The sequence below is a fragment of the Lipotes vexillifer genome, unplaced genomic scaffold (assembly GCF_000442215.2).
Source record: "Lipotes vexillifer unplaced genomic scaffold, Lipotes_vexillifer_v1.1 scaffold172, whole genome shotgun sequence".
Lineage (NCBI taxonomy): Eukaryota > Metazoa > Chordata > Mammalia > Artiodactyla > Lipotidae > Lipotes > Lipotes vexillifer.
This window is the reverse complement of record NW_006776799.1, coordinates 2,305,604-2,315,537: the sequence shown is the minus strand read 5'-3', so window position 1 is coordinate 2,315,537 and position 9,934 is coordinate 2,305,604. Positions and strand designations below refer to the sequence as shown.

The following is a 9,934-nucleotide window of genomic DNA, read 5'->3' as shown; positions in this document are numbered from 1 at the left end:
CTGTGTGTCCGGAGCCTGTGCTCCTCAACGGGAGAGGCCACAACAGTGAGAGGCCCGTGTACCGCAAAAAATAAAATAAATAAATTAATTAATTAAATTAAATTAAATTTTAAAATTAATTTTAACAGGTAGTATAGCTTTTAAGAGAAGAAAATTCAGATATAAAAAAGGATGTAATAATAAAACATTAGTCTCCTAGCCTCATGCTGTGGGTAACCTTCTGGAGGCAAACATTTTTATCCAGTTAGTGTTGTATTTTGTTGTTGTTGTTTTGTTTTTTGCTAAGTGCCTGCAGGATTGGTTTCAACAGCTCTTTTTTATTTTAGTTCATCTTTTGGAATATAATATGCTGTTCTTTTTTTTTTTTTTTTTTTTTTTGCGGTCCGCGGGCCTCTCCCGTTATGGAGCACAGGCTCCAGACACGCAGGCTCAGCGGTCATGGCTCACGGGCCCAGCCGCTCTCTGGCATGTGGGATCTTCCCGGACCAGGGCATGAACCCATGTCCCCTGCATCGGCAGGCGGACTCTCACCACTGCGCCACCAGGGAAGCCCTAATATGCTGTTCTTTATATTTAGAAGTATTGAAAGTGATGCTACTAGTCCACTGTTCATAGAGGGCTCTGAATATATTTTCCAGAAGTGATAGATATATTTCTACTAATCTATCCTTATATTTCTCTGGTTTCTGATTGTGACCAAGTTCTGTATTTAAAAGATGGCTAATTTGAGAAATGTTCATCTACTGTAAAATTAAGGAGATATGTCTTGTGACAGCCATAGTCCCATGTGGAGTATGATCAATTTAGCAAACTAGTTTAAGCTTACTTGATAGGATTAGGTCTTCTGCCAAATAAAAGATTTGCTCTTAGCCTGATAAATGTAGAGCTCTCCTGTGATTCAGGTATGAAACCATATAGGAGTCACACTCCAGCTGCCAGTTGTTTAAAGACTATATCAGCTAATTCTGTTTTCCCCTCCGACAGGACAGTGTGCTTTTCATTGATAATAGTAATTGTCTTTATATCACCACTTTTTATTGAAGATCCTTGTGCTAGGTATTATACTAGGTACTTTATATTCATCATTGAATTTAAATTTAATTCTTATGTCAGTACAAATACTACTCACTTTTTTTGGAGAGGAACTTTGAGGTACAGAGATTTTAAGAACTTCGCCCAACATCAGGTAGCTAAGTGGCAGAGCCGTAATCTGAGCCCAGGTCTCTGACTCCAAAGTCTGTATTCTTGCTCCTGCATTATCCTGCTGTTGTTGTGGAGTGGCGGAATTCAGATATAGATCCATATTTAAGAAGATACATTTTGACACATATGTGTGTGTGTATGTGTATGTGCGTGTGTATATATATATATATATATATATATATATATATATATATATATATATATAAAACTGAATCATTTTGCTGTGCACCTGAAGCTAATACAATATTGTAAATAAAATATAGTTCAATAAAAAAATTTTTTTAATGCTCCCTCATACTATCTGGACAGCAATGAAAATTGCTTTGTTTCTGAGCGGAGGGAGAGAGAAGGGGGAGGGGAAAACCCACCCCTAAGAATCAGGAACTCCAAGCTTGTCTCACGTAGGTTTGCAGACTGAATTTATATTTCTTGAGTGATATGAAAACTCTCAAGCTGGGAATTTATTTTAAATAATCTTGAATTGGTAGTGCCTCCAGCTACCTGGCAGAAGCAAACTCAAGTTTCGTTAAGAGGAACCCACCTTCAGCCCAGATGTTAAAGAATTTTCATAGATAATGTTCCAAGGAAAATGGGCAGCTCATAAACAAAAGTCTCAAATCACACAAGGAAACAAGGCACTTTAAAAAGAGACAGCAAAAACAACTGACAGCATTTTAAACCTCCAAAGATTTAATATTTAAAAGTTATCGTAGCTATAAAGTGAATGTTTTTGTTTTAAAAATTAAAAAGGTGAATATATTTATGATGATTGAAATTTAAAATCCAGCATTTCAAAATTCTTGCTTTAACAGCAGATTAAACACAGCTGAAGAGAGAATTAGAGAAGTACTCAGAATAGAGAGACAGAGAGTGAGACACAGGAAAGTGTGATGAGGTCTAATGGGTATAAAAGAAAACCAGGAGGGAAGGTGAAATGATGGCTGAAAATTCTCCAGAACCATTGAGAGCTATCAATCCATAGGTTCAAGAAGTACAGCAAATCCCAAGCAGGATAAATAAAATTAATTCTGACTAGACAATCAGAATGAGACTGCTGAACGCTAAAGCTGAAGAGAAGCTCTTAAGTGGCTAGAGAGAAAAGCAGATTGTCTTTAAAGGGGAACAGTTGAACTGATGGCTAACTTAGAAACAGGAGCAGTGGAAGCCAGAAGTCATTTGAATGGTATCTTCAGTGTGTAGAGGAAAAAACCTCTCAACATAGAATTCTATACCCTGTAAAAATGTCTTCCAGGAGCAAGGGTAAAATAAAGACAATTTTTAGACCAGCAAAACTCAGGAAGCATATCACTGGTAGAACCGTACCAAAGGAAATTCTAGAATGTACTTCAAGTAGGAGGAAAGTGATTCCAGATGGTAGTTTGGAGGTGGAACAGGGGATGAAGAACAAAGAAAAGTGGTAAATATTTAGTCTAAATAACATTGTCTGAATTTAAATGTGTGTGTGTGTGTGTGTGTGTGTGTGTGTGTGATGCATACACGTATACGTATGCATGTATGATGGTAATTACAATGCTTAATGTTATCTGAGCTAGAATTAAAGTCCATAACAATGATAAGATGGAGGGGTTGCTTATAATTTAAGTAGTCTAATATGCAAGTATTATATAGGAGGAAGGTAAAGATAACAGACTGTAAGTTAAGTGTTTATAGTAAAACTTTCAGGGTCTAAACCTTGGGACTAGAAACAAACCATGCAACTTGCAAATAGGTAGCAGGGAGAAGTTGGGGGGAAAGACAGCAAGAAGGGAAAGAAAAGAAAAATGGAAAAGATGGGACCTTTTTTACAGATTAGCTTTGTGACGGGGACAAAGCTTCTCAGAGACCAAAATTCCATGTAATAAAGCTCTGAGCCACTTATTGGATTTCCAGTCCATCTAAATGATGAGCGTGATTGATGGCAAAGCAACATGTAACAGTAGAACAGTAGAGAATTAGACCTGGCACACGAGTGGCATTTCCTAACAAAAAACCTTGAGTTACCAGGGTGCTCTTGTTAGAATTGCAATGAAATTAGGGAGACACCAATAATCTAAAAGTCCCTGGACTAAAGAAAGTAAGTAGTAGGCGTTGATATTTTATATTCAAATTGAAGTAATTTCAGTGTCACTTATATGGAGTCTCCAATTGTTGACTGGCTGATTTGGCTTTAACGCCAGTGACACAACATAACGGAGCTTGGCACCGGTAATGTTTCTCAGCAAGATACTGAAATGCACCCTCTTCAGATCCCTAACTGTCCCTTGACTGGGCAGGAGAGGTGCTGCCAGGCTGTGTATACAAGGGTTAACTCGCTTGGGAGAAACCAAGAGGAATGCTAAGGGATCAAGACATGACATGCTGCCCATTGTTTGTAGCTCCAGGATCAAAATATACAATTATACATGCCAAATAAATTCTAAACCTGTAAGGTAGGAAAAGAGGGGTGGCTCTGACTACAGGTGCCAGAAGCATTAAATAACCTTCCCAGACAAGGTGCACCACTGTTGTCTTGAATGCTCCCCCCCCCCCCCCGTCTGGCATTTTCCCCCATATGCTAGACAATGTGCATTCACTGCAGGAGTCTCTGTTAAGCCTCTGTCTCCCAGACCTGCTGGCTCCTGGTGCCCAGCCCTGACACAGAGGTGCCTTTGTGAGTGTAATTACCTTCCCCTGTATTGGAAATAGTCTGTTTCAAGCTGTATTTGCAGGTACAGCTAGAGTAAGCAGGAATTAGCATGTGAAAAGACCTGCCCTGGCCCTGACTTCTTTATCAACCACCATCCTTCAGGATGGCTTTTTTTCCCTCAGATTGATTGGGCAGGTGTGATACCATCCAAGATGAAGAGCTTTAAAAGAAGGAAAAAGACACTGGAGATGGCAGTGTATGTGTGTAAGACACAAATCCTGTTGTGTTTTATCTTTTGACAATTTCATGCCAGACAGAGCTGCGGGAGTAAGCTTGGGTGGATGATTCCAGCAACTTAAGAATTGATTAAAGCTCCTTTGGGCTTTCACCGTAGTGTCCACATTCAAAAAAGCATGAGAAGTAAAACAGATATTTCCTTTGCCATGGCGATACAGTGGCCAGCGTCTCTAAATGTGCCTAATTGGCCTGTGTGCATCATGGACCACTGAAGTTAAATGAAGTTCCTAGACCTTAACTAGAATGGTGACGGAGAGACTTTGGAGGGATATGGAATTGGAACAGAGCCAGAGTGGATAATTAAACTAGATCTGAGTTTTGATTCTAGTTTATTCACATATAGGTCTCCCCTGAGATGCCTTTTATTGTTCCTGTCTGTTATTAGTGGGCCTTTTATTAGAATAATAATAATTTCCCCTTTGTGGGAAAAGAGTGCTTTAACGAAGAGTAAGAGATCAGATGATTGCATTTTTCTTTTATTAATTTCCCCCAAGTGATTTTACTGTGTGTACAAAGGAACTTCAGGGCCAACCAGGGAATGTCCAAGGGCAGGGCTGCCTAGAGCAGGGAAACGTGGGGATTTTTCTTAAGGGGAGGAACATTTAAAGATTTATTTTAGGTGGTACACACTTTGTCATTTATTAATTTTTTAATGGCCAAAGTACTTCTTTTTGTGTTGCTGACGCAGGCTCTTGGGCAGCATGGAATGTTCCCCTTTATTATAAAGTTGCCTGTTCAGAATGGCTGATCACTTAGTAAAAATGGTACGTGGGGCAAGTAGAATTCAAGTCAAACAGGTTTATGTTTTGATGTAGGACTGGAGGATGGGTGTTCACTGAGAAGTGAAGGATTTATCAAGGAATCTGGGGAACATTCTCACTGTTGGAACTTTAAATGCCTTTCTCACATCCTGTCTCCCTTTTCATTGTGCCAAACTGGCACCTGCCTTTGTGCCTTAGGCCTGGAGGAAGCGGGGGGCGGGGGAGGAGGGGGGGGGAGACCAGGAAAATTTAATAAGCCTGTGCCTTTTTCTTCAACCCTTTGCAAAGTTAGCTTTCCTTGGGAACTGGGCTTTGATGCCTGGGGTGTGAGAGAGGTGAGAGACACCTCATGACTCAGGAGAAGTGATGTGCTGCCGGGAGATGCCTGAGCAGGTGCTGGGCTGTGGGAGGATGCAGGCTCCGGGAGAGGCAGGGACCACAGACCTCCTCATCCCCACCGGCCCTCACGCTTGTCCTGGACTTGATACTTTACATGGGACTTTAATAATTATTTCCTTGTGTAGTCCTAAACCCCTGTCCCCCTCCCTGCCCCGAAGAAGGCAACCTTTGGCCGTTTTGACAGGAGAGGAAGGTTCAGAGCTCTGTTTCCCCCAGTGCTCTTTCATTACACAGCCACACAGCCATAGAGGGGAGGGTACCTCTCTCAGGTCCCAGGGCTGCTTCATACCTTGCTCAGTGGAAATTAGAGTTTCTAAATGTTTTCACTTGCTGGCTAGATGGTCCTGCCTCTGTGAAGCAGAGATGGTGGCCATTCCACAAGGTAACTTTCTTCCTTCACTTTCCCTTTCCTTCCTGTTTTTCAGAAAATCAGAAACCTGAAACGTCTTACAGAGTCTCACCTTGGCTCCAGCATGCATAAATTATTTAAGCACATTGTCTGATCCCTGGTAGGAAAAATGCAGCATATTTCTGACCATTTTTCCTTTAGTGTTTCACAGTGTAGCTCCGCCTTTTCCTTAGATGTGGTCTTTCTTTGTTTGTTCATCTGTGTTTTGATCAAGTCATTTTTCTTCGTAGTCAGCTGGAACTGTTTTCAGACATCCCTTAAAGCATATCACACCTCTTATTAGGCTCCTGTTCTCACACTGATACATGATTTACTGTCATGATTTCAGGAAAGCAGAGTTCCTTCTTGGTAGAACCCAGCTGCCATTTCACTTGGCCTTACTCTTCTTGTGTCACAGGGATGTTTCTAATTTCAGGTCACGTATCAGTGTATCCCAAAGCCTCTCATTTCTCTCTTTAGTTGTGTTTTCTGTGGGAGTTGGCAAAGCCAAATCAGTGTCACCAGGAACGTGTCTTAGGCCCTAACAGCCCAAGATTTTGTTGTTTTCTAAATTAAATCAGACAGTAGTTTCTGGCTCCTGGTTGCCTACACTCTGAAATAGGCAACACTGACGTAGGCAGGTATACAGCACTGAGAAAGTGTAGACAGTGCGGAGCCATGTGGAATCTTCTCCTTGTCTATCTTCTATTTACTTGGGAAGGGTGGTGTTTGGGTTTAAATGAATGAAGAGGTATTTAAGAGGTTGATGTGCCTAGCTTAGCAGTCATCAAAGACGATGTAGAGTGATAGGTGTGCCTTGATTGATCAGATGAATGGGGCATCAAGTAGCTTTACCTGAGAGGAATCAGGCTGACCAGCAGAAGAAAATGGGGAAGTGAAGTCACTACAGAGCTTTGACAAGGGTGACAATACCAGGCCTAATCCACAGGACAGCCAAGACCATGATGATGGTGGAGTTTTTAAAACAGCATATAGAAAAGAAGTTTAGGCAGTATGGCTGAGGAGATGTTAGACCATACCACCCCCTCACCCTCCCACAAAAAAGAAAACCAAAAAACTGGATAGCATGAATTTAAGGAGAAGAAAAGCATAACTGAACCACAGAAGCGTGACCCCGACTATGGAACGGTTGATAATATTACTGTTGAAGGCGATGCTCCAAAACATATATGGTGGTTGCAGTGTTTATCTCTTGCTGGTGAAAATTAAGGGCAATTTAAATTTTTAATACTTTACTTTGTCTGTGATAGGCACTTAATATTTTCTAATCAGGGGGGAAAAACATGTTAAAGGGAAAATATTACCAGCAAAAAAAAAAAAAAAAAAAAAAAAAAAAAAATGAGCAGAGCATCTAGACTGAAGTTCTATAGATGCAGAAATTTGGGAGATGAGGTCCATAGTAAAAACTAATAAGATTTAGTTAAAAGCAAGATTTGTGTGAGGAGGAATTTTATCATCCTAAAAATTACTCCAAAGTGATTTGTTTAGTAAGTCCGTAATATGGCACATTTTTTTTACTATATTGAAGGAGCCAGACATGGAGAAGGTTTAACTGATCTTAATATGAGTTGGTCATTTGGTATTTAATTTGAATATCTCCTGGACAGACTCTGCATGTGAGCAAATAGCGAACAGAACTTATGGGAAGGTTTGTAGGCAAAATAAGGAAAAGGAAGTGAAAATAGACAAACAAATGAGTGAAAGTATTACCCTTACACAGTAACTCCCTGGACTATAACTTTTTGAAAAACTAATCATCAGGAAAGGATTGGACGCTACATGGATACTGGTGTTATACTGTACTTTTTCCCCTGGAGAAAACTGGGAGAGGTGGAAAAAACTTGAGCCTCCTGAGTTTTGGACCTGTCCCTGGCACTGCCTGCCTCCAAGGAAGTCCCTTAAGCAAGCCAACAGCAAAGGCCCTTAATAAACCTGCGATTGATAGGTTAACTGTCCTGGGCATCAATTTGCACATGTATAAAATGAGGAATTCGGGTGTGGTGAATTTTGTAGTTCTTCTTTTCAGTTACACATTTAACAGTTTGGGTGTTAACAGAAGTGTGGGCTGATTGGCCATACGTGATGGGGGATCTGTACTCAAAGTGGCCAGAGGCAGCTTAACACATCCAAGGGTGAGTTGATTGAAGAACAGCCAACATGACAGAATCCAGATTCCAAGCATTTGTTCTGGTTGGAAGGATGGGCCAAACTAGGATGAAGTTTAATAGGATTAAACACAAAGCCCTGCTTATGTTACTTGTTTAGGACAACTAATTAAGTTACAGTAGACCTAGGTTAATAGAGGTTCATATGAAAAAGACTAAGGGCTTTATTACCCACAAGCTCAGTGTGAGTCAGGAGTGTAATGTGGGTGTCAGAAAAGCAAAGGCTGCAGTAACAGATGTGTAGTGTTAAGGAACTTTGACAGATTGGAGGCTGGCATCAGGCAAATACCCGAGAGCCAACATCACTAGACCTCAATAAATGTCACTGGGCTTGGCTAGATCTGTGGAATCTGGATGGATTCATTATTTTCCTTGAAGAATCTCTAAATTTGATGAAAATTTTTAGGCATTAGAAATCTGTGAAAGAAATGGTATTAAATCATTAAGTGTTGAAAAGGGGGGCTTCTGAAGGTAGGTGGGTTTAGCCTACCTAAAACACAGTATATGTCTTGTGGTTTTCATTAGAATTTTATATCATATTTCTGGGCATGCATCAATTTTCAAGCCCTCCCCATGGCATTATTTTGGCACCAGAAATTATTTGGTGAAGACTTTGCCTAGTTGCTAATTGTTCTACACAGAGCTCTTAAATTTATAGGAATTATTATAAACATTTTAAGGCTTTAGGACAGGCATTTGTCAATGTTTCATAAACCCTGGGGCAGTCGGGCTAAGTATATGAATAAATTGGGGGAATCCATGAACCCCTTGAAAAGGTGTCTAATTTTTTACATATGTGTAATTTTTTCTGGTAAAGAGTCCAGCAATTTCATCAGAGTCTCAAACAATATGAAAAACAAACCCCTTCCCCTACCACCTTTATAATTTGTCCACTTCCTAGTGCGTAAACACAGAGGTATCTTGGTTGTTGTTGCCCATCTTCTGAGAACAGATCCTCCTTGAAATGCCAGTGACCTGCCATCAATTAGGGATTGAAAAGGATGTGGCAGGCAGAGTTCCAAAAATGTTTTCATCGAAATCTTAACCATTAGAATAAACAAGAACTCTCCCCTCTCGCTTATACCACACAGTAAAATGTTTTATTTTAAAATACAAGATTCTGATTTATTACTTGCAGAATTTGGGTTATATATTTTTTTTTTTCTGTTCCCCTTTCAACTTGTTAAGTACAAATTTGGTCTTCTCCAGAAATATTTTGTTCTGAGGGAAGTTCCAAAGAAGCTTGATCTTCTGAATGGGATATGTGTTTCATGTGGTTTTTCTTCCTTTTCAAACGTACAGGGTGCCAAAGCATGCTTTCTGCGGGACATTCCTTTCTCGGCCATCTACTTCCCATGCTATGCTCATGTGAAGGCTTCCCTTGCCAATGAAGACGGGCAGATTAGCCCCGGAAGCCTGCTCTTCGCTGGTGCCATAGCCGGTGAGTGTCCTCAGAGCTCTGTTCCCACTGTGCCACTGCACTGGAATTTTTGCTTATAGTTGTCGACAGGGTACATGTGAGACGGCTTTAGATTGCTTTGAAGAGCTACTAAAATGAAAGGGAAAGAAATGAATCTTACTTCTGGCAGGTTAGACTATTAGACAAGCTTAATTTCTCAACTCCAAAGAAAAAAGCTCGTTAAAAATTGGTGCATTTGTAGTATTGTTGGATTCCAATTCAGGTTCCATGTCATTTCATAGTTTCACTTCATGGTGTAAGAACAAGAACTGTTCAGTCAGAAGTTTTTAAAAATGTTAATACTTGTGCCTTAAAGGTGTCTAACCAAAATAGTACATAAAACTTGTCCAGAATTTAAGCAGTAGTTATTGTCATTGAGAGAAAAGAAATGTAATAGAACTAGAAGCAGCTTGGGTCTATTAGATACCTGATTCCTGCTAGCTGTGTAAGGTTGTAAGATTGGGGGTGGGGGTGTATTGAGTCTCAGAGAGAAATGACTGTCTTCTGTAGTGCTACAGTGAAGTTATCAACAGAAGAAAATAGATGCAGACGTTGGCTTCTACATTCCCAGTGTAAATCCTTAGAGGAAATTTGATTATAGCCCCAGCAGGCATG

General features: G+C 40.2%; 1 protein-coding gene across 3 annotated transcripts in view; it reads left to right on the top strand.

Moving 5' to 3' along the window:
- The window catches only part of SLC25A13 (solute carrier family 25 member 13), a 205,760-nt gene that overhangs the window by 183,930 nt on the left and 11,896 nt on the right, over positions 1-9,934 (top strand). For all 3 annotated transcript variants that reach the window (XM_007450665.1, XM_007450664.1, XM_007450666.1), the window contains one exon: positions 9,163-9,301. In XM_007450665.1, the coding sequence (XP_007450727.1) occupies positions 9,163-9,301 (139 nt within the window). The remainder of the gene's footprint in view (positions 1-9,162; positions 9,302-9,934) is intronic.